The following is a 26,582-nucleotide window of genomic DNA, read 5'->3' as shown; positions in this document are numbered from 1 at the left end:
CAATATTGTTGGGAAAAAAAATGCCCACTTAAAAAAATTATGTCCATTTCTTGATTCTGAAATTAGATCTTAACTATAGACAAAATACAATTTTAAACATTTTAATGAAAACATATGGAAAAATAAGCCAAATATTCAAATCTTGATAATCGACACTGTAAAGAAAACCAAAGGTGAAATACTAGAACCAACAATAAAAACGATTTAGGTTTCATTCACAATAATGCAAATATTATTGTAAAATATATTTGAAAAGATCTTTAAAAATTAAATAAAATTAGAGTAAAGAATTTTACTACAAGTAAATTCGTTTTAATTGAAGAAATAATTTTTTGAATTTTAATATTGTATAAAAATCATTTTTATACTGGAATATTTTCAGTATTTCATTGCAGAAAAAAAGAGAGCTCTTTAATTTTTAATTAATATTTTAATTGAAATTTTGAAAGAAATCGCACTAAGATATGTGTATTCTAAGTCTGACATCTGTAGATAAAATGCTCTGACATGTAGAACGCTAGAACTTACAGAGTTACATACACATTTGTCTTTATAATTTGTAGAGAGAGAGAGAGAAATTTTTAATCATATAAAAATTCAGTGGAAATATCTGATTTTTTTAAGTATGTCCTAATGATTTTTATATTCTTAATTTTATCTAAATCTTTATTTTAGATTTAAATACTAAAAATTTCAGCAATTCATTGTATGAATTAGACTTAGCTTTGTATGCGAAGGGGTTAAACTTGTAATTCTCGTTACACCTTTTCGATCCAAAAACATTCCATAACCAAATTTTTGGATGAAAAATTTATCACGACTATAAATATATATTAGCATACGTAACTGAGACATCGAAATGAAACACTTGTTAATAATGACTGAAATTTTAAAAAACGATGTAACTGTTTGGTAAAACATTTAAATATTTTAAACAAGAGAGTTTTTAAAATTATATTTGTCTGCTAATGTTGAAAAATTTGCTAAAAAGGTTCACAAGTCAATCCTTTCACTGAGTCAAAATTCTATACTACATTTATATTTGAATTTGACCTATATTTCTTCTGCATTGAATTAAACATGTACTTTAGTTGTAATTCATACATCAATTTTTTACCACAACAGTTGTTATTATCATAAACAATTCATATTTACTTCTTCCATATTCATGTATCTAAAGTATATATCTTAAAGATCTTCACACGTAGTCAAGGTACAAAAAAAAAATTATTTTTTAATATGTATCTCTCACTGGATGTAGCTTCAATCATTTAAAAATGCTGTTACATTGTCATCACACATATATGTATTCACATCTAATTTGAATATACACTCCGCAAATGAGAATAATCAACTAACAGACACACGTTTTATTACTGTCATTCGCAGAAAGTGATTTTCTTAGATTGATGGTTTATTCAGTCTGATTAACTGAACCATGAATCTGGCTTATCGCATTCATTTCCGTTGTCGCCAGGTTATGAGTTTGGCATCCTTATTTTAACCACTCGCAATTACTCCGTTAACTGCCCAATGGTGAATATATTAGTGTTGGACGCCACGCTTGGCTGCATCATTGTGACGAGATAATTTACACAATTTTCTCTTCAGATGTGCAATTAGGTAGTGCGTGCATCGTATTTTTATTCTGAGGACGTGGATTAGTGTCTGTATATTCAAAGCATGGCACGTGGCGAAGTTACAAAAACAGCTATTTCACATTTAGAAGTATTCTTTTTCTTTTTAATATTCTTTATTCTGGATATTGTATTTGTTTATCAGTCTCTTGTGCGACAATAGAATAGTATTAACACATGCGTTAACAAATTTGTTTTTAATAAGGTAAATGGAAGGGAATTGCGACTGGTTTGTTTTACTTTTGATGTATAATATGTCTTTTGTTGCAATAGGTTGTCTGGACACGTAAGACAGTTTGTAGAATATATTCGGATATCATTTATTATTAATATCAAAAAGAATTCATTCCAGGTGCATCATAATCATTTAATGATTTGTTATTAAATTTGCTAATCGTGATTTTCCTGTGACGATAGAATTCTATAATCAAAAAGAACTACGCTTAACTTAGTTTTAGAAATGATATACCGGATGAATTATGTTTTTTAAAACTGTAGGATTTTTTTTCATGTCAATTTTAAAGACTAAAATTTCTGTGCGCTATTTTGTTACCAATATTGATGGTAAGGTTAAGAAGTAGGATTCGAGGCAGGAATTCTCTAAGCGTTACCAAGTATTGTACCCGTTATATTTGCTATCGAGGATTAAATGTTTTCATGTTTGTGTGGTTTGCAAAGCTTTTAAAATGGATCCTTTCATTGAGTGGGATACATTTAGTTCCATAACTAAATATACCAAAGAAATATTTTGATATTTCTTTAGCATATTTAAAATACTGTACTATATACTAAGCAACCAAATGCTATAGAAATATTTATATATTTCTTTAGTATCTTTGAAGTGAGACGTTAACCTAATTAAATTAAACTTTTCAGAATTAAATGAATGTTAGAAATTATGTGAACGCTTTTTTATTATTATTATTTCAGGGGAGAGCAAATACACGCAAACTGCAGCTGATGTAACGCACCCCTGCAAGGCGAGCACCTGCGCCACTAACGAGGTGTGCCTAGTAAACAGAAGCTGCGACTATGGGGAGCCTTGTGTGCCTTTCGTCTGCGTACCAGGTAAGCATTTTCATGAGTAGTCTTCATATCAACCTCACCATACCTTCCTATATCAAATCTAGATTCCAAAATCGTATTAATGTCTGTCAGCTTACCAGAACAGAGTTTATGATTAATCACATCAATGTCAGCATTAACAAAAACAACTATCAAACCGATTTTTATATTTTAATATAATTTATTATAAATTCTTATCTTTGTCCCTTGATTTCTCATCTGTAACCGATATTGATTTCATGGCTAATACTGAAAAATTTGCCATTAGAGTTGATCTCTATAGACGCTTTTCTTCTAATATATCCTTATAAATTGATAATCGTTCATCTGTACTCTTCATAAATGATAATTCTTTAATATCTAATCAACAAGAATAGTTGCTTTAGTGCCCTCCTTTTGTAGCTTTATTCATTCCACCTTACATTAAAACGTTTTATCGGTTACCATCTTATCGTAGTTGGAATGTTTAATTACTATTGATATATAAAGTAATTTATTGATAATGACCACAGAGAAGTAACATTTACGGTTGAAATATTGATAAATTCAATGCCTACTAATATCAGTTTCTTCATATTGCAATCCAAAATACATTGGATGATAACTGTGCATAAGAAAATAAAGATTTTTGAACTGCATTTTTTAATCAAAACATGGAACAAATAATATTCGGATAAATAATAATAATTTGAAAAAACCTTGGAAAAAAATAACTGCTTAATATTATTCATTCATAAGCAAGATATATATGCTTATGAAGAAATAATATATTATTTTATGTTATTTTAAAATAGTAATATTCAAATAGATTATAATTTAAAAGTATTTAAGATTCCACAACACATTTTACATCTATGATTCATTGTCTACAGGTTGTCGCATGGGAGCTGTATCGCAACTGGTTGTGCCTTCTGGAACGTATACCCAGATACCAAGGCTGTTCAAGGGCAAGCACTGCAATTCAGTTTGTTACTGCAATAAACAAGGAATGATCGACAATTGCGTAGCCATGCCCTGTATCAGCAAGAACCACTGCACAGTTCTTGGAAAAGAAATTCGTAAGTTTCAATTGCTTATGTCAAATTGAAATTGCTCATTGCATGTGACAAAATGTAATCAGCTTAATGACTGACTTTTTGTTGTCTTTTACAGCTCATCAAGGACAATATATTGGCAATTGCACTATCTGCTTTTGCTTTGCTGGAGAACTAAGATGTGCGAGGACCTGCCCCAAAGAGTCTTTTGCGGACATGGAACTAATATCTGGTATATATGCCCAATATTTCTTGAATTGTTGATAAACCCATTCACACACACACAAAAAAAAACACCGCATGAGCAGACGAGACGTTACTTATTAAACTAGAAATATTCTTATTCTGTGAATGGGCATCAGAAGGATTGCTCGAATAACTCGTGCCGTTTTCGACATTAACAGTAAGCCCTTGAATCACCCGTGCCTCGTCCAGAGCAAACCTACATGTGGATTGCCTTCTTAAACGCGTAAAATAATGATACTTTCAGAGATGTTGCACTTCTCAGTGAAAAATATAAGCTTACAATTATATCAGTAAAATTGATGATGTATTCTGTTTAAATCGCTAGCAAGAAAAACACGTCACCTGCATCTCGAACCCCAGCTAACTCACTGAGGTTAATCTTTGATCAATACTAATAAGTTTTAACACGAGAAATTATCCTTTGTACACTTAATCACTTAGAATATTTCGATTACGAATAACGCTGAATCTGTTCATCTTTATTTTTAACAAAGCATTTTATTGTGTAAGCACAATAAAAAAATTTTTGTTGTCATATCTTATAAATTTAAACGAAAAATTCTTGTATATATATTTATTTCGTGTAGAGGAAAAATAAACGTAGTTTAGCATCTGGTAACTTCATACTAATAATTACGATAAGCTTCTAAGGCGTAGATAGAAAATATTTAAATGAATACTAGATTTCTATTTTCTTCATACATACAGCTTTGATCATTTACATAAATAAAAGTGTAGAATCGGCCTTGATAATAAAACTATTAATGTAATAGTAACATCACTGACGGATATATCTTGTAATGTTCAATTACCAATACTAATATCGGAATACTTTTGTAACAGACAAAATTACTATTTATTTAATATGGATGCCAGAAAAGAAAATAGGACATACTTTTCAAATATATGAGAAGGAGATAGAATAAAAGTAAATCAGGCAACTTTTAAAAACATTGCCATGAATTACAAAGAAATAAAAATAATAATAAGCGTATTTAATAGTAATGAATCGTACAAAACCCGTGATTCTTTGTGATGCAAAGTGATTAGAAATCGTCATTGTATGTTTTATCGATATAACGAACTACTGTAGCTGCGGGAGCCGATTGATTTTATTACAAAATTGTGAGTTTGAGAAAATGTTCAAATCACGCGAGTTTAAATCCAGAAAAATTATTCTTGAGTGTCGGCAAGATCATATTGCATCCATTATTGTCTCAAGATTGGAAATTAAAATAACACCTCCTGTGCATCTTTGTCATCTAATTCTTTGTTTACTTTGAATGCCCAGTTCATAACGCAGTATTAAACGAGCGTCTTATTATTTTGAGTGCATATCATCTTTGCAATTAAAAAAAATAATCCTGATAATAAGAAGTGTAGTTTACTTCGGAGATAAAAGATATTGTAGTAAGTAAATATTGAATCTTTTCTCCAGCAAACTAACCCATATTTGAAAAAAAAAAAAATCACATGTTTTGCATGATGAAGAATTGGACTAGTAAATTCCTTTTAAGATTGTTTTTCATTTAAACATTAAAGAATTTCTAGCTTAAATGAAACATTCAAAACTCATAACAATTAATAATGTTGAATTTTTTTTTCTGAAATTTAATGTACATAATAAAATATATCGGCTTCTTTGTGTAGGTCCTTTATGTACTTGCTCCCAATACTATTCCCCGGTCTGTGGTTTGAATGGAAAGACTTATACCAACCCCTGTGTTGCGAGGTAATTTATTTTTCCATTCTTTAAAAAAATGTTTATTTAAACCTTCTAAAATTAATATCATGTTGCGTTTAATTTGTTGTATTTTTCAATTTATTTATGATAAAACAAATTCAATAAATGAGGATTTCTGTTTATTCAGGCTATATGAAACTATTTTATTCTTATTTAATTCCATTACTGTTGTCCAATGCTCATTATAAGAGTAATCAGAACTTTTAATGCCTTTTTTTAATTTTTTATATGAATTAAAATTGAATATTTGGTATTATCTTTTCATGCATACATCCATATAAGGATGTGAGAGATTACAAGTAATCTAAAACGATCGTATCAATATACTGTTGCGCAAGATAACGTTAGCCTTTATAAGGGCTTGCAAAAATTTTATTTGCCTAACATTGATAAAAAATTAAATCATGCATATCCAACAAGTGATTCTAAAGATGAAATAATTTTTTTTTAAAATTGGACTTACATTAACTAGGTTTTTATTTTGGATAAGTCTATTTCTATTTTTTGAAGAGTTCACATTCGAATGTTTTGAACAAGATCTCCAAATGTAGATCGCGTCCACAAGAAGTGTGAAATAAACGAGTATTAGAAGCGCAAAAATACCCGAAAGGCTCTCCTTTAACTCTTACTTTTTTTTATTTTCACTGTCATATTCAGTAGCAATTTTTAAAAAAAACATAAAAGATTTCTTTAACAGTAATGAATTATTTAATGGAACTTTCTAATTTTAGTTATAATTCATGCTTCATTTTTTAAATTTTTAAATTAGGGATCGTTGTAAAATATTTCGAATAATAATAATATGCATCGAAATTTTTTTCTCGCCGCAATTATTTATCAGTGAAAAAACTGTACTTTTTAGACAGAAATAAAAACGCTGTCTAATATTTTCAACTTTACCCCTAAAGCGAAACGATATTTTGGTATTATTTGATTTACTAATCTATTATGAATTTGAGTTGTATTTGATAAATTAGCAATTTTACAAATTCAAGTGATGTTAATGTTTTTCTCTTTAATTTTAGTTGTAATAATCAAATTTTATTTGTTGTATCTCAAATTTTAGATGCGCAGGATTGAAGGAATCTCATTTTCGTCCTGGATCTTGCTTCGAAATGGATCCGTGCAAAAATGTTACGTGTGGGAATAAAAAGAAGTAATTAAATATTTTGTTTCAAAAATTCAAAAAATGAATTTCAAAACAGCTTCCATAATGTTTTCTCTTGAAATATTAAAAGGAGAGAGAGAAAATATATTATCTTGCTCTCTCTAATTTCTGGTTTATATTGATCAAATTTTCAAATGTTAAAAGTATTCTGATTGCTTAAATTTTGGATAACTAAAAAAAATTGAATTTATAATTTGTGAAATTATATTAGTTTTCAGCGATATATATTTCAGTTATTTTCGAGAAACAAAAATGGGCCGTATCTTGAAAAACTTGTTGTAAGAAGTGAACATATTAATAACAAATTTGAATACCTGCTATAAAAAGCGTCTTGAATTAAGTTGGCCAAGATTTCCATTTTTCGAAAATGCAACTTTTTTTTTTTTAGAAAATAATTAACTTTTTCAAAAACATATGTTATTTTAATATCATTTCCTAAAAAGTGTCCGTAATCTTTAAAATCATGAATAAACGATTAGGGTTTTATTTTTGTGGCTCTCCTCTTTCAAATCCACAAAATAGTGATACATCCTTTACTGCCCGTCGGTACCTAATTTAGATATCGCATATATATTACAGCCTTCATCATTGATCATATTTTGACTAAGGAATATAAATTTTGACAGATTATTGTGTGGCACAAGCATATGCAAATTTCAAAATAAAATGTCCAAATAAACAAGACTATTCTTGAAATCTTGGGTCAAGAGTTCACATTTACTATTTCTTGTAAGGATTGCTTTGATGATCAATAAATCTAGATTTATGACAGTAAATAAAAGTTGTAGAATGTTCAGAAACATGCACATATTATATAAACATGCACAACTTACAACTCTCTTCTGTAAATCAGCTGTTTACAGTATTTTAGCATTAATAGGAATCTACAAATCGGAACACATGAATTTTGTCGTTGTAAGTCAAAAGACCTCTCATTAATATGATGTGAAAATTTGGAGTACATACTCGACTATCTGGCTCCTCATTTGATTACTATTCAAAATTAATAGATGCATCCCAAATCCACCATTGAAAATCCTAAAATAAAACAAATTAATTTCATTTGACAAATAAAGAATCCAATAAATGAATGTCTTTTAATTCATATCCATAATTATTTAATATAACAAATGGATTTCTTTTAACTTCAAAATTATATTACGTTTTAAATAATCGTGAAATAAACGTTATCATTTGTTTGTCGCATTTTTCCGAATACTCGCTTCAAAATCCGTGGCTTAAAAAAATATATTATCTCTATCTATCATGTTCTCTTCAGTGTAGTACATTTTACTTCATTTCGAAAACCGTAAATTTCTAGCTTATTCAAAATGAATGAAGTTTGTAGTAAGAAAAGTGGTCCATGTATTTTGTTTTTTCTTATTTGGAATAGATAGACCAATACTACACAAAAATAAACTGGAATACAATAGATTCTTGTAAAGAATTTGAAATTAAGTTAGTGTTAGTAGATTTTTAAATGTTCAAAAAATAATTTTCATATTTTCAAACATAGAAAACACAATTGTTATTTTTTTAAATTTTATTTACATGCCTAAGTAAAGGAATCATGCATCAGTAATAAAAGTGATGTTAAAGCCAGGATGCGATTTCAAAATTCGTATGAGGTTATGATGAGTCAAAAATATCAGTTGTTTCGTCTAATTAAAAATGATAATGTTTTTGTCATTTGGAATGTATATATAAATTTTCTTATTTTTCAAATTTAAAGTTTTAAAAATACATGAAATTGATGCTTAAAATTGTAATTAGAAACATGTTAGCACATTAATTTCCTAACAAAGAAATGTTTTATCTATTTTTAGATGCGTTGTTCGAAGACAAGTTTGCCTCAGCTTGAAGAAGAAATGCTCCCAATACATATGTGGTTCGTACTATTTGCTGCCTAGTAATTTATATACACAAATTTTTGAAACAATAATTATGCACATAAAAAATAATTTTCGGATGCTAATAATATTTGCAAACAAATTACGCATTATATTAAAAACAAAATGAATTTTAAACATATTTTGTATATAAAATATTGTATTTAAACTTGAAAATTATTAGCCATTTTTGATATTTCCACTCATTTTGCTAATTATAAATAGAAACAGCGCTCGGGAATTGAATTTTTAAATTGCAAAAAATATTTTTTCCCCTCCATTTTGGAAACCCATAGGCTTACCACTAAGTAGCTTTCCAATTAAGTATCTTTGTAAGTTATGCTTTCTTTCTTTTTATTTTAGATTATCATACTATGGGATGAATTCATTGAGAATTATTTCAAATTAGTCAATTTAAAAAATAAGACATTTACAGAAATTTTTATTTTTATTTTTATATAGTATTTGATTAGAAAATACCAAATAAAAAACTTAAAAAATATTTTTCTAAAAAATAATCTTGAACCTTATCAGTCACCTTAAATTTGTTTGCAAAAATCTTTTAAAATAAATTGGTACCAAATTATTTTTTTATATGCAATGGGATTCAGAAACCACTGTCAAATTTAAAAATCAAACGAAAGAGAAGGGAGAAATATCGTTTGAACAAAAATGATTGAAATGAAGCAAAATATTTTTTTTTTGTCATGAAACAGAATTAATTTGTTACATAATATACAGTTTAAACTACCTATAGCTTTATGCGTAGCTTATACTTGCATATTATACAGTTGGTGAAGAAAGTGGTTAAATAGATAATAAATGATTCCTAAATGCTCAATTCGAAATCATCCAGTATTTAAGTTACCAGATGAAGAACCTGCATTTTTTACAGCAATAAATACTCTTAATGCAGTGACAGAGTATGAACAACATAAATATTGTTAAATGCTACCAGTTAATCTTTATTTCGAAAAAAAAAAAAGAAAGAAAAAAGAAATCGATTTAATTTTTATCCTCTCTGTGCAAACGATATTATTTCTATCTTTATTGGTGTGAATCGTTGACTTCGGTAATTGCTTTGAGTTTTTGAGACATCTTTTATATTTGTATATATATCCTTACAATTTCCCCCAAATTTCTTAAAAAGTTGTTCTCCTGAAATTATACAACTAAAATATATTCAAAAAATAACTTGTGAGTGTATATACAACTTTAAAACAATCTGAATCTTTACTATTTTCAATAATGCTTGCAATTTTGCAAGAAAAGTAATAATTAATACAATCTTCATAAAAATAAATTTTCAGTTTCTGATTTCTGAATTAAAATCGCCTTTGTCCATATTTATTCAAGTTTTTGCATGCTTTCAGTTATCTTGACTTATTTCAAATTTATGAAGATTTGTTTTCGATTCTGCATTCATTTTTCGATGTACTAGAATTTTGGAACTGTACAGTTCCAATAACTGTATTATATTTAATATTTCTAGAAAGTAGTAATTTGAATTCAACTCGAATGATTTCATTTAATACCAAATATTTATAATTATTAATTTTAAAATTGCCTAATATTTATAATAATGAATTATAAAATACATTTAAACTACAAAATTAAAAATAATAATAATAATAATTTTTATAAACGCGATTTTTTATAATTGAACTAAAATACAGAAAATAATGTTTTAATCAGATATATTCAATTGAATCAATATTTCAATTGAAACTGAGAAAAAAAAAGATTCATTGTATTTCTTAGTTTTGTTTCTGAATCAAGTTGTTATAATACTAAATATTTAAAACGACGTTTTGGAGCAGATTGAGTGTTTGTCTTTATATCTATAATAAAGTAAATTTTAACTTTTTTTTTCTTCCCTCTTTAGTAAACAAAGACAACTGTGAAGATAAACCCTATTCTCCTGTCTGTGATACGGAAAATGACGAACACCCCAACGTCTGCCTGCTTTTGCAAAAGAAAAGAACTCTGGCTTATTTTGGAAAATGCTTGGTAAGCATGAAATTAACTACTGTCAGAACCATCTTAACAAATGGACTCATTGGGCTGTATTTCTGAGAAAAATTTACTGTGCTGATTTTATTTTAATTTTGAATCAAAAATTTAATTACAGTTTTCAATATGTTAAAAGCGTGATTAAATCTTATAAATCGACAACCATATTCTTGCACTCTTATATTGACATGAATGTTATCTCATACTAGCTGGAGTGGTCTGTCCAAAACTTTTTCGCATACTCTACAATAGACTTGTCATGCCAGAGAACGCCTTTCATGGCATTGGTGTACAATAGTTACAAAATATTGACTTTTGATGTGAGTCTAGCATCTTTACTGCACCTGTCGTGTGATCCTTGGCGAGTTATTTGACGATTAATCTTTGGCATGCGGTTAATAGTATCCAAGAATAGAATTTGTATTTTAGATAAGTTTTTCACAACTTATTGAAACAAAAAAATGTAATATAAAATTGCACTTGTAGTTATAAAATCCCATACCAAATTTCATATATCTAAATCATTGCGTTTTTGAATTGCCGCGTTTACATGTTTCTGAAAGTACAGACCGATAGATAGTCAACCCAAACTTGGATTTGACTCAAAATGTGACAGATGCCTTACACTATATATGTTAAATCTGTGTACCAAATTTTACCTATCTAGCGCTCTTCGTTTTGTACTATCGTTTTAACTTATATTCGAATTATTCGGATAGAGGAACTTCCTCTGAATAGATTTTATACAAAATTTAATAGAAATCTGCAAACTTGGTATAAAGACCATATACCGAATATTGTCCGTCTATATCAAAGCATTTTTGTGTTATCTTTGTGACAGACAAACTGATATTTTCCAAAAAAGTGTTTTTCAATCTCATTGGGGTCTAAAACGTGGAAACAAAGGCGGTGGTAGCAGGGGGCCAATTGCCCCCCTGTCGGCAGCCTCTTGCCTCCCCCCCCATCGGCGAGAAATTCAGAGTTTCGTCGGAAAAAGTGTTCACCCTTTCATAATGGTTGTAGAGAGTTGAGCATTATCAAATATGATTATTTAAAATCCACCTTAAAGTTAATATACTGTAAAGAATCGAAATATCCTAGCAATGGTTCAAGTATTTTGGCTATATTTGGTAAAATCGATTGGGGGTAGGTCAATAATCGATAGGGCAGTAGATCAGGTCAATAATATGCCGTATTTTGCGGACAATTTTTGATAGACCAGACTAAGAACTGAATGCAATGGATGTCGAAGACGTTAAGTTCGCAGATTTTCAGACATTTGATTCAAATGTCTTTCATTAAGCTATAATTTGTAATACTTTTGGCAATATAACTGGCAAGGTAACACGTGAATAAGATAATGACAAGATGGTATTCTCATTTTGCTAGCAATTTTTGGTCGGTCGACTAAACTCAATGCGGTGAGTGCCGAAGGTGTTAAATCTGCAGATTTTCAGACTTTTGATTGAAATGTCGTTCACTTAGCTTATAATTTGCATTAGATTTGACAAAATATCCGACAAGTGAATAAGATATCAGCCGATAATAAGTATATAAGTTATTCTGCCGATAACTTTTGGACGGCCGACTGTGAACTAAATATGTTGAATGTCGAAGAATATATTCACAGATTTTCAGACATTTGATTCAGATGTTATTCATCAAGCTTTTGTTTATTTGTTTGTTTGTTTCTTATGGCACTTGCCACTGACAAGCCCGCTGTTACGAAGACAGCGATTTAAGCCTGAGGGGGACGTCTCTTATTTTTTATAGCAGCGCCAACTAGGGCCAAGAGTACGACTTTGCTACTCACGCATCACTCATTCGCTTGCACAACCCCTTTTTACAGGAGGGCACATTCACACATCTCACAGATAGAACAACAGAAGAACAACCATGCCCAAACCGGGACTCGAACCCGGGACGCCCAGATCACGGGGAAGACGCGCCACCCCTATGGCAGGACGCCGGCATCAAGCTTTTAATTTGCACTACTTCTTGCAATATAACCGACAAGACATGTGTATAAAACATAAGACATGTCGCATTTTGTCAAAAAATGTTGATCTGTTGGCTAAGAATTCAATGCGAAGGGATGTCGACGAGTCCAAATTCTCAGTCTTTTTATTTAAATGTCATAATGTTCATTCAGCATATAATTTAAACTATGTTTAGCAGCATAGTCAATAATCTGGCAAATGAATACGACGTCACATTTTTTCCAACTAATCTTTATCCTTCGGCTAAGATTTTATCATAGATTATGAAAAAAAAAAAAATGTTTTCATCGGGCACTTCGATTACCTGCCAGTTAAATTATTAAAGAAATTGAAGCTTTTTATATTATTCATGAATAGGACCATAGAGTTGTTTTCCATAATTCATAATTCAAATCCAAGTTCTAAAATTAATCATCATCTTATTCATATAATTGTTACTTCCTCGGTAACGAATTGATAAATCTATTTTATTAATTTCATTATGGAAATTGCCTGACTAAAATCTAGTTAATGGTTAAACTAAATTAAAAAAAACAGCAACACTGTTTTCTTTTGACACTCTTGTGAGTATGCATGCTAAGAAGAGATTTTGCTGTAACCAATTTATGTGAATTCATTATAAATCACTGGAGTAAGTAAATTGTATAATTGTAAATTAAATCCATTTAACAATAAAATATCTGTTTTCTTTTGCAATATAATTTATCAGGCTACAATTATTACACTAAATAAATATTAGCGACTGCAGTTGACGACAAAAAAAATATTTTTGGTATGGTAGCATTTTAGCTACACTAAAAGAGTTTATTCCAGTATGCACTAATTTTTTTTAAATAAATTTCTACCTAAATGCTTAAGATTCTGCATTCAATATTATGGCTATGTAATCGGAGAGCGTATCATTTATATATACTTTTCTTTCAATTACTATTATCAGCAAAAAGTATATAATTTGAGATGCTCCTAAATTTTTAATAGACTTTGAATAAAGATGTCTTGATAAAAAGATGATTAAAATAGTTATTCTTAGAATATTCATAAATAACACATTAATCCCTTGATATACGAATTTACTTAACTTCCCAATTAGATAGCAGATCTTATTTGGGATAATTATTGTTATTTTAATCCCTAGAATAATATAAGTGCATTTGAGGTAATGATGCGTTTTCAAGTGATTTTAGCGTTTTAAATTACTTAATACTTTCACTTAATTGCAGATTAAAAATTAAATAATTCCATATGCGAGTTAGACTCGCCATTATATATGAAGGGGTTAAATAAAGCCTATGCATGCAACTGAGGGGATAAAACTCACCTTTTGGTAGGAATATTAGCTTGTAATAACTTCGAATTAAAAAAGTAATTAATGGTACATAGAATAGTTAGAAAGTACATAAATAAAAATGAATTCATGTTCAAGATCTAATTTTTTTTTCAAATAAAATGCATTGGTTTTTTTAAGCCTAAATATATATAGAAAAATAAATACAAGGGGGATCTGACGTTTAAGCAGTCCATTTTTCATATCTTGTATAGAATTGTAAGTTTCTACATATATTTACAAAATATTTTCTCCGGCCTAACATATTGTATCTTTTCTTCATCCTATATTGTTCGTGTCCGAACTATTGTAAATTTTTGTTGAGTAAGCGCACTTATTTTCCTCGGATTCGAAACACATCTTAATTCTTGCTCGTTGTTGCAATCCTTACTTAACAAATATTTTAGCTAGGGGACTACGCAAAAAAATCTGTTTTTGGAGAAAACATCGAATATTTTTTATTTATTTTTCTGGATTTCTAAAACAGTTACTTTTATAAAACTTTTTGTTAGTATAGTAAGAGTATGCATTTGTCCATTTAGTATGACACGTCATTCTGGTACAATCTATGTTTCTATCTATATACTACAATCTAGAATGGAATATGACTATATTTTTTTCTAAAATTAGATCGCAGAGAAATTAAATCTCAAGAGTCTCATAAAAAAAATAGACTCAAATATTGACAATTTTTTGATGGTTAGTAAAAGAAACTGATAACCTGTTTTTTTATAAATACCTTTTATAAAGTTTTAACAATGAAAAAAAGGATCAGCATCTGAATAAAAAAGAATTCAATAATATTTTATTTTCTTTAATTAAATGTAAAATTATTATGTTATTTTGAAGCCAAATTAGAAATATTGTGCTTGCCCCCCCCTGTCGGATTTGTCTTGCCCCTCCGTCGGCAAATCTCTACCGCCACCTCTGCGTGGAAATTCGTTAAAATCTCGAGTTTGAATTTTTTGACGATTACTTTACTCTCTATACTACATATACGGTGAGATAATACTAAATTATGTATGTAATAGAAATTGCTTTCATTATAAATGATGAAGTAAGCATGCTGATACAGTACAAATCGGAATAGTATAGAATATTACAGTACTAGCCGGATTTGGTGACCAGTTGGTTCGCCAGTATTAGTTGTTGCCAAAATATTCAATGAAATATTTTACATAGCTTTCTTGGTAAATTTTTTTTAAACTACATATTTTGATAAGTATATAACACGTGCTATATTAGAAGCCTTTCACCGCATATTACATTATGCTATGTAATTCCTTGATATTTTATCATCTCGCCTAAATCTGAAATTTAATTTGAAACAGAAGTAATTAAATTCAAATAATATAATTTTTTTAAATTTATAAATGGGTACAATTTAAAATTTTCTCATCATTGCTAAGTTATTGAATTAAATCGTAATTATATGAATAAGTAAATTTCAAAAAGTTTAATAAAAATTGTACTTTAAACAGGAAACCTACGCCTAATAGAAAAATAAGCCATATCTTTATACCTTCAATGTCAACAATGGTAGAAAAATTCAGGATGAAATAATATATAAATATCTATTGTAATCTTATAATTAGACAACCATCATTTGGAAATCTTACATAAATATGAATATCATCCCAAACCAACGGGGAATCATTTCCTCGAAACTTTCTTACAAATTCTCCAATAAAGATTTTATCTCCTTCCTTTCACATCAGATTGCGGATTTGGGGAAAGGTATGCATTGGGCATGGCATTGGCAAACATTAGGTGGGAAATAAAGTTCTTTAACCCTTTAAAAGGCCATTTTTTTCTAGTCATATTATGTTAAAATATTTTTAGGCTTGAAATTAGAATTAGAAAAGGGATTCATTTAGCTTATTAGATAAATTTAATTTGATTAATTAATAATTAAGTAACAAATCAAGACACGTCATTTTGTCTGAGATAAAAAACTGAAGCATCTAAGTTTCTGACTTACTAAAAAAATTTGTCAGAACTTATGCCAACCTACATAATTTCATACAAAGATTAATAAATTTGGTGGGAATCATACTTCCCACGGCCCTAGAAAGGGTTAAAGTGGATCTAGCCTTTTTACTGAACCTATTATACGAATACGTTTTTGTACTCTTTTTTTTTTTTTCGACCTATTGCAACCAAAATGTGAAGCAGAAGTACAGTTGTAATCACAAAATCAGTACCGAATTTCATTGATTTACGTCATTGCATTTATGAGTTATTGCGTGTTATTATATTTTTAGTACATGAACCGTTGCTGTACCGAAGTACAGACAAACAGATAGTCGAATGTTTGACAAATTTGTTTCCCTATTTGATAAGAATTTACATTTTAGATGCTAATCTTATATATCAAATTTCATCTATCTAGCTCTACATTTCGAAATTACCGCGTTAAATCGTACTCGAGCAACCTTCTTCAGGATTCCTGATTCTATCGAAGAATCTTTGTGTAAATATAAATCAATCAAAAGCTTACTCAGACTGATATGACTCGGAAACTTGAGAAGAGGGTTGTGGTGAATAGCATATAAGCCAGTTAACAACTACGCTATTAGAACTTATGCTTTTGTATCCTGGTCATGTTACTGGACTGCGAACCACAAGGTACCAGGTTCTATCCTCGCGCATCGCAATCCCCTAAATATGAAACAATATTTTTAATTATTCTAATGAAAATCAAACTCACTTAACTGTTTTGTCAAATATTTTAATCCCATTATTTTCTCCATTATGAAATCTATGATTACCAAGATTTTTTCTCATTGTTATATTAAATACATTAACTTCAAAGAAGCTTTCACTTGTCTGTAGTTTGCCGTTTGATAAAATGAAAGTTCACTTTTAACTTAAAAAATTTCTTATGAATTCTTTTCAGAATACTTGCCAGAGGAAAGGTCAAGTGTGCGGACACGACGGTCGGGAGTACTGGAGTGAGTGTGCTGCCCAGTCTGAAAAGATGTCCATCGACTACCGAGGATCTTGTGTCAAACGACAACCAACACCTGGTGAGATTATGTGTAATTTTCCATAACACTTTTAAAATGTGCAAAATATTTTACAAATTTTAGTCAAAATTCTCAATAAATGCTAAATAATTAATCCAAGTTCAGAGGGTATTAAAAAAGCTAACAGCTGGCTAATCAAAGCTTAAATGAAGCTAGCTATATTTCCCTAAACATCAATTATCGGAGCTTAAAATTAAGCTCCTACAAAAGTATCAACTACTCTTATATATTTAGTTGAGTTATATATTAGATTTAGAATGATTCAGGAGCATATTTCAAATTTAAATTCTGATTTCAAACATATTTCAAATGACCTATTTTTTAAAAAGAACATTGTTGTTTCTTATGTTAAAGAAGAACATATGTTTAAAAAGAACATTGTTCTTCTTCTGTTGTTTTTTAAAAGAACATTTCCCTTGTTGTTTGAGGGAGAAGTTACTTCAGTCATCCTTTTTTTTTTATTTTCTTGTATATAAAGAAAAAGTATTCTAATTTACAAAAAAAAAAAAAAAAAAAAAAAAAAAATGGAGATTTTGACGAATTTCCACATTTTTAGATTTCACATTTTTTTTTTTTTTTTTTGTAATTTTATTATATTGTATTTAACCATTCTGGCTGGTTTCAGTTTTAAAGGTTTGGTTTCAGTGCAAGACATGATTTTAATAAAATTTTTGAAATTCTACTGTATTTACAATCGCAGTTTCTATTCAGAATCAAACAATGGTGAAAATCCTTTAGACTTGCATCCATTTTCAAATATTTCTGCTCTTTCTTAAATTAAAAAATATATATTTGGATATATTTGGATGTGTAAAGATGCAGAAAATAAGGATTAAATAAATTTGAAAATATTTTGTTATGGAAACTCGTTAAGGTACAGAAAATATTTAAAAATAATTTAATAACCACTAACCTTGGTGAATCAATTAGTCCTCAAAGATAAATACAGGTAACAATAAATACAAAACTTTCTTTATTCTAAGATATTCAAAATTACCCAATATTAATTTATATAAAATAGTTTTTTTTAATAAAAAGTGCCCCATTAATAAATAATAATAATAATAAAATAATGCCCTGTTAAACCATTAATAGTATTCTTTATGATTTTTCTTATTTTTAGTGTATTAATACATTTAAATATTATTTAACCAAATTTGATGAAATTGTGAACTCTGAGAAATTCAGCAATTGTATATGGAAAATGATGGTCAATTTAGGGGGGAAGCATATTTTGTTTATATATACAAATATCATTTTAGATCGAATTCTTTTTTTTTTTAATACCTTCAAATATAGCTTTTTTTTTATGATGTCAGCGTTGAAAACAAAATTCCAATTCTTACTATGGATGAGGCAAAAATATTTTAGGCTTTATTTAAATAGTTTTTGTTAGTTAAACATAATATCTGTAAAAATGAATCGTTTCATTATTTGATAGTTCTTGCTTTATTTAATTTATATCGTTGCATTAATTTAATATGCTGAAATGAAATTTAAATTTCCATTTATTTGGAAATTTAAAGCTTTTAACATTACTTGAACGATGATGGCTCCAATAAAGTATTAATCAAAATAAAAGTCAGAATACTCTAGTAGTCTTACTTTCACATGCTATACGTTCCCTGCTTGACTGTAATCCATTTAATACTTTTCAGGTGATAAAAATGGGTGTTCTGCCGTTTTCTGTCAGCCTCTTCCTTCAGAATTTTGCAGTGGAATAATACCGCCTAACTCATGTTGTCCTATTTGTGGTAAGTTCATCTGATTAAAGACATAGATTTAAGATTTCTTTTCACTCAATTAACGTATTCATCAATGATTGATTGTATTGCCATTGGGTTTTCATAACAAAGATATTGTTCATTTTGAATTGCTTTCAAGCAAACAAACAATTTACTCGAATATTTATCTTAAGGTATGTGAATATATTCGGAGAAAAAAAAACAATCTATGAAACCAAAATATACCAGTTAAGCGGCAAAAGTCTTAAAAATTGGAAAGGGGTAGGGGGTAAAAAGAGATATAAATAAAAAAAATCTTGTAGTTTAGTGGTTTATCAAATGATTTGTTTAAAATTCTGCAAATATATTATCTAATTCCTGAATTAAAAATATAAACTATATTTCTGTCTATTCCTTAAATATTGGGGTTTAACTAATAAATAGTACGAAATTTTTGACTTTTTTCACGTTGTTGAAGCATTAAAACAAACATAAAATATTTTTAATTGAATAGTTTACTTATTCTTTAATGCACAAACTGCAGAACATACTGAAAAATTATTATACCAAATTTGAACAAAACATATCCGACAGATTTTCATTTGTAAGGTTTTTCGAAAAAAAAACTCTTTCAAAGATTAAAATTTGAGAAAATGGCATTAAAACGTAAGTGAAGACAAATACGAAATTCAATTCAATTTCTCAAAGAAAAAAAAATAGATTTAGAGACAAAATTCTATCGGTTTTATAAAGAAATCTGTCCAAACATTAAGAATATTAAATTTTAAAAAAAATTCATAATTTCGCAAAAAAATCGACTTTTTAATGTAATTACCTACCTTAATAAGTATAAATTAAGTGATGACAATCAAAAGAGAATCGAAATGATTATCGTAAAAATATTGTGTTACTCTATGATAATTAGGGGTCATATAAAAATATTTCTCACCAAAAATATGAATTGGATTATGATGAATTGGATTGGATATGAATCAATATATATTGCATTGGAAGTAATCTCCAAAGCCAATATATTTCTTGAACTTTCTACCATCCAAGTTTTGTTTCATTCTTTACAAAATACTTTGAATGATGAACCTGTTCTGTAGAGTCTTTATTACTAAGAATAAAAGGGGGAAAATCATGAAATTGTCTGAAAAGCTAGAGAAAACTAGTCATAGAGGATGTAAAAGATTATTACTTAAAAGAAAATTTTTATTTTTATTAAAAAAAAATATGTTTTAGATTTATCTCTCTTCTCTCCCTCCCCTCTTTCACACACCAAAAAAATTAATTTTTGCCGAACCCAAATTTTTTTTTTTGCCAAATAAATTATTTAATTTTTGAATTTTGCTTCATACGATATTTGTAATATAGAATGCGACTTATCTACATCATCAAGGCATACCATCACAATCCGAAGAAATAAAATGATTGACCGTGTTTGTGATGGAGTGGTGTGACATGTTTTGGCTAACAAGCCACACTGAATTCTATATTTCAGTTGATATTCTACTCTTAATAATTTTTATGGAATAAAAATGCAATTTTATTTTCTTCAGGAGTTGCTATCAAACTGACATACAGTCAGCGTCTTCTAGACCAGGTGGTGGAGGCCATACATTCGATGGAGCCAGTAACCATCGCCAAAGTGGGCCAAAAGCTGCAGGAGCACATCAAGACGGCCGAGTGCGATGTCAGCACTTATTTGGACGAGGACTTCACGATTGTGGCACTCATTACTCCCAACATTCCACGGCCCTCTCTCCTACAGATCGAGGCATGCTTCCAAGAAGCCTTGAAGCTGCAAGCCCTGGTGGAACAGAGAAGCCCTACCCTAGTCACGGAAGTACCTTTATCAGCATTGACAGGTAGTTATATCGTGCAACCCAGTCTAAGCAGCCAGAACTCCGGTTCTGTGATCTTATTCAATGTCTTTCTCCAACTTGCAGTTGCTCTGTTGGCATTGAGAACACTAATGGCTGGTAATGTAACGTAGAAATTTTTGCAAATGGCAAGGATGTAAAATATACCGATAAATACCGGGCAGAATGCAAATATAAGGTATCTTTGTAAATGTTACTAATCGGTGAAAAATATTAGAATGAGAAAATCGCCAAGTTTCTCGTCGCACAAGTATAATGGCCATTATTAGAGAATAATATTTTGGGATAGTTCTTCCTTCCGTGTAAGAGATGATATTTGAAACCATATGAACCTCGATATCGCTGTTCAAGCAGTACAGTTCATTGTTGAGATTCTAATCAAATTCAGAATTTTATTTGGTGAAGATTTGCTTTTATATACAATTCCTGTAAAATTATTCTATACTGAAAATGAATATTTACTGCAGACACTGAATACTGAATGCTACACACTGAAATGCTGTTGATACTCAGTGCTATTATAATGTATAATATCTTATAATTTGGTTGATTGTGAATTCTTAGCACTTCTTTTTAGAAAACAGTGAATCTTCAGTGATCTGGATTTAGAAACGCAAATTGTTTTCAGACCTTCAATTTTTATGTTACTATAAAATGTAGTGAGATTGCCCCAAGTCTGATAAAAATCTGGCGACACAGTGTTTTACCCCCCCCCTCTTCAAAACTTAAGTGTTTTACTGAATAACACTGAAAATTAGATAACCTGACAGAAATTGCTGACAATTTAAAAAAACTGACAACTTTTGTTATTATCTAGTAAGGTGTTGCCATAATTTCACTTCGTTTTATACAGTTTGAATTTCGTTTTCGCCAGGCGTAATAAAAATCCACTTGTACTCTGGCTTAGTTGTGAAAAATATGAAATTCAAAAAAAAAAAAAAAATCCTTTTCTTAATCCAGAAAACATATAAGCTGAGGAAACAATTATATTTTCACTTATTTTTCTAAATATATATATATAAAAAATGTGATATATATTTTCAACCAAAAAAGACGAAACATTGTTTACACTGGAATGCGATGAAACTGGAAGCGTACAAGTGAATTTAATCTATTGTCTTACACTGATTTTTTTCATCAGTTTATGTCATAAATCGTGTGATCAATCATCATCATTATTCATTGGAAACAAAGGTATATTTGCAATTTTTTTTAGAAACGAGATATTCGCGTGTTCGAATATAGTGCCTTTATGTAAACATTATGCCGCTGTTGAAATATTGTAGGATTTGATGAAGTTGAAGATATTCTTGTTGTCTCTATAGGAATACTTTTATATCACTCCAAGGTGAGTGTCTAGTATGCAATATTATAGTACCATCACACATAACATCAAAAGAATATATATATATATATATATCTTTTATTTATCTTTCGATGTATTTATTCATATGAAATTGTGCGTGGTACCTTCAGAGCTATTGAATTTCTTGCAATGTTTTTTTTTAAATCTCAAAGTTTGCCTGTTTTATTTGTCCAAGATATCGAGAATCAACGAACAGGCATTAATTAAGAAGTTTTAAAAATGTATTTTAATATCTATTGAAACGCAGCCTTTTTCTTTAGTGAGGAGCTACCTTTGTATATAACTGCAGCGGATCTCAATGAATGAATTCACTAGACACTGATTAATTTTTGAAATTTTCAATAGAATCAAGGTTTGGTTTGGTTTGGTTTTATGGCGCAAGAGCCATTTTTGGCCATACTGCGCCTCAATAGAATCAAGAAAAACGGCGATGTTTTGATTCACATTCTTAAATTACTAATGAATGTACAGTATCTTTTTTTTTTTTTTTTTTGTAATATATCCAACTGTGTATAAAGATATTTTGTAAGTAATATTTGCTCTATAACGATGTAAATAATAAACGAAAATTTATTTATTAATGTGCTTTGATGAAATATTATTTGAGAGAAACTTTCTCATTGCAAAGACTTGCTTATCTATGTTAATAATAGAAAGTTTCTTTTAAATAATTATTTGAAAAGTTGGGAGCATTATTTAAAGAGATAATTAAGTTTACTCATCATCTTTCATTGAATTAACATAGCATAAAATGCATATATTATGAAATAAGTTTTGTTTTATGGTCTGATAATTATGTGATACAAAGTTCCTAGACTTGTGACTAGTTTTTCCTTTGTATATTTATAAATTCTGGAATAGATATGGTCAGCCTCGTTTATGCGGACAATGGCTTAATAAACTTAACGATCATATGCATAAATAATTAATAAGTGAATAAATATGTATTTAAAAAGCACTTTTGGGGGTATTTTATAAAATAAAAAAAGGGACATTAGTTATACGGTAACAGATTTATGTCTGTGGATCAGTCTGCAAGACCTGCTATTCATACAAATGAAGGCAGTTTTTCTTGCTTATTTTTGCTAATTATTTTTTTTACGGAAACTACAGAAGTATGATTTTTGTTTTCATGGCCCTATTTGGGCGGATTCGAAAGTTTAGAACATTTTTGACGAAGAAGTCGGCGAAACATTCACGGAAATATCTGAGTTAAAAAGCTAACTCCTGATTTCTCGCATAATTGTAGGATGCAGTAACCATGGATCTGTAAAAAATGACCAAACCAAGACAGGAAATGCTTTTTAAGTAATATTTAATTACAAAAGGGGTCCTACACACAGTATTAAGACTTAATAAATAGATTTCTGTATTTACAGGTTTGTTGTTTAGCTTTTCCATAAAAGAATAAAACTTTTTTTTTTTTTTTGTATGTACCTGTTAAACACATCTTTTTTACTTTCTCGTATGCGCAGTATAGAGAAAGTGCAGTAATCGTCAAAAAAATAATTCGAGATTTCGATGAATCTGCAAGTTTTAGACCTTCTTGAGTTCGAAAAACACATTTGTGGAAAATGTCCGTGTCTGTGACAAAGATAATGACTCAAAAACAACGCGAGCTAGACAGGTGGAATTTGGCACACGGTCTTTATACCAAATTCGCAGATTTTTATCAAATTATGAAAAAAAAAAAAATCCATTCAGGGGAAATCTGTCTGTCCGGCTCTTTGAATGTAAGTTAACATGATAATTACAAAAAAATATAATAATATAGATAAAATTCGGTACACAGATTTTAGATCTATAGTGTAGACATCTGTCAAATTTTGAGCCAAATACAACTACGGGTTGATTGTCTGTCAGTCTGTACTTTCAGAAACGCGATAACTCCAAAACGCAATGACTGAAATATATCAAATTAGGAATGGGAATTTGTGACTACAAGTGCAGTTTCGAGTCAAATTTTTGTTTCAATCGGTGGAAAAAACGTGCGTCTAAAACAAAAATCCGATTTTTGGATACTATTAACTCATCCCAGGATTAATCGCTAAATAACTCGAAATGACACGACTGATTCAATGAAAGTGCTAAATTGACGCCAAAAGTTAATATTTCGTTACTATTGTACGCCCACGCAAATGAAGGCGTTATCTGGCGCGGCAAGTTTATTAGAGAGTATGCGAGACTGTTTTGGTGGGACCAATCCCGATGGTTTAAAAAAAATTAATGATTAATGTTCTTTTTAACAATATTTTTATACGAGTTTAGTTATATTAACGTCCCGTTTGAAGCAACGCTAGGGCTATTTTGGGACGGACCTCGTAATTTTGAACCGCGGTCAGAAGACGAGGACGACACCCGAGCTGGCACCCCCCTCTCCACATCACACCACACCAGTGGGAGGAAGTTTGGTCATGACAGATTTAACGTGCAACAGACCCCCTTACACGACGGTTCTTCGGTGGAATCGGGTCTCGAACCTGAAACCCTCCGGTTCCGAGGCCGAGACCTTACCACCAGGCCACCGCGGCCCATTTTTTACGAACAACAGATAATAAAGTGTTTACCGTATCTGTATAAATACTTTCATTTGAATGATTACATCTTCGTTAGCATAAATCATTTTCACTATCAAAATTTATTTATTATTAATCTGTTGTGCAATGAACCAATTTCTTTTTGAGTAAATGGACGAAGGTGAAATAAAATATCTTTTGTATCTGTACTGTTTCGGGTAAGCACGGCTGGCCATATTTATTCCCCTAGAAAATGATTTGAGATATTTTATAAAAATATTTCATATAGAAAAATTATGATACACAAAGTTTATTTTTTGCTGCTTCTTCGCAAGCATATTAATGCAGAAAAAAAGAGGAATTCTTTTGTGAAATTTTTTTTTTTATAACTATATACATTAGTTGACATACAATGTTCCTCGAAAGAAAGTGCTAAATTTTATTTATATTCCTCGAATTAATACTCGCTTTATATAGTTCCTAAAAATTAAAATGCTGCATGAGGCAATTTTTTTTACTAGCTCTTTAGAGCCACTTTTTTTATTTTTAAATATAACAGGAGTTGAATGTTTAAATATTTGTACATATTATGCATGATGATATGTGCTCAAACTGCTTCTTGTTACAGCTTAATTAAAAAAAAAACAAAAACTATAGAATCGCCAACTAATTTATTTTATCCTTTTTTTTTTTTACCCCACAATATTTTAGCTTTCTAGCATCTATTTATTTGAAGGGTGACTTATGTTATTTTTTTAACAAAGTATTTTCAATTAAATTTCATAAGTGGCCTTTAAAAATTCTATTTTTTCTAATAAACGTTCTTTTTAGATTTTATAAAAATAAAATTTAAAACTGTCAATTGTGAAATCAGCTGTGAAATTTGGAAATTTCTTTGATCACAATTAAAATTTCAGAAAAGAGGTACAATGAATACTAAGGTAGTAAAAATATTTAGTAAATTGAATCTTCTTTCCTAGACCAATTTAATCTTTAAAACTGTTAACTTACGCTACAAAATAATTAATTTAACCAAAGATACATATGTACTTTTATTTGTATTCCTCGAACTAAAAATAAGAATACAAATTTTCTTATTTTGTTATTTAAGAACAAAGAAATTGTTGCAAGGACAGTTCTTTCAAAAAGATTTCACAAACTTGATAATATTGTAGCAGAATTTGAAATTCTGAAAATTTATTTTCAAAGAATTTCTAAAACTTGATACACTTCTCACATTCTGTACAAAGAATTTATACAAATAAAATTAAATTTCATTTTTATTCTTATCAAGTGTAATTTGTTTTTTGTCAAAACTATTCATTTGTGGAGGATAAAAGTACATTTTATAGTTAATATTTTCATCTAGTTTAGTATTAGAAATTTTATGCAACTTTGTTCCTATGTCAATTATTCAATCTATGTGCCTTTAAATTATATGAAAGTACTATTTTTCCTTAATAGAAATATAATATACTTGTAATGGAATTCACAACTGATATGGTATATATTTATATACATTTGTTTATATTTTGTATTTTTATTGTAAATCTTTGTAAATAAAAATTTGATTTTAATGAAAATTTCTTATTTTTTTAATGTAGAAAAAGGCAAATCTAAAAAAAATGTTGCAAAATATCTATATTATTCTTATTTAATAGCAAAAGGAAAAGTACATATTTAATTATAAAAGTTACTATGACAAAAACTATGAAACTATAAAAGTAACTAGTATAAAAGTTACTATGAAAGTACTGAAAGTTTCGAGAAACAGATGCCATGAATTATAGAAAACATTTTTTTTTTTTTAAATCAAAATCGGTTACAGTAAACGATGTGTAGTAAATTTTGAATTTTAATTTTTATTATTGTAAATTCTCAAAGCCATTTTTGCGTATAAAGAATAAATTTATTCAAAAAGTGCATGTAAGCATTTGTATT

General features: G+C 29.0%; 1 protein-coding gene across 1 annotated transcript in view; it reads left to right on the top strand.

Moving 5' to 3' along the window:
• Positions 1–22,477, top strand: part of LOC129968570 (reversion-inducing cysteine-rich protein with Kazal motifs-like) — a 122,018-nt gene extending 99,541 nt beyond the window's left edge. The window contains exons 13-22 of the mRNA XM_056082590.1: positions 2,568–2,705; positions 3,575–3,760; positions 3,855–3,968; positions 5,633–5,714; positions 6,793–6,882; positions 8,721–8,782; positions 10,669–10,793; positions 17,020–17,149; positions 18,808–18,903; positions 20,436–22,477. Of these exons, the coding sequence (XP_055938565.1) occupies positions 2,568–2,705; positions 3,575–3,760; positions 3,855–3,968; positions 5,633–5,714; positions 6,793–6,882; positions 8,721–8,782; positions 10,669–10,793; positions 17,020–17,149; positions 18,808–18,903; positions 20,436–20,872 (1,460 nt within the window). The 3' untranslated portion in view covers positions 20,873–22,477. The remainder of the gene's footprint in view (positions 1–2,567; positions 2,706–3,574; positions 3,761–3,854; positions 3,969–5,632; positions 5,715–6,792; positions 6,883–8,720; positions 8,783–10,668; positions 10,794–17,019; positions 17,150–18,807; positions 18,904–20,435) is intronic.
• Positions 22,478–26,582: the final 4,105 nt, after the last annotated feature.

Source organism: Argiope bruennichi, chromosome 5 (assembly GCF_947563725.1).
Source record: "Argiope bruennichi chromosome 5, qqArgBrue1.1, whole genome shotgun sequence".
Classification (NCBI taxonomy): Eukaryota; Metazoa; Arthropoda; class Arachnida; order Araneae; family Araneidae; genus Argiope; species Argiope bruennichi.
This window is presented reverse-complemented; position numbering and strand designations above follow the sequence as displayed.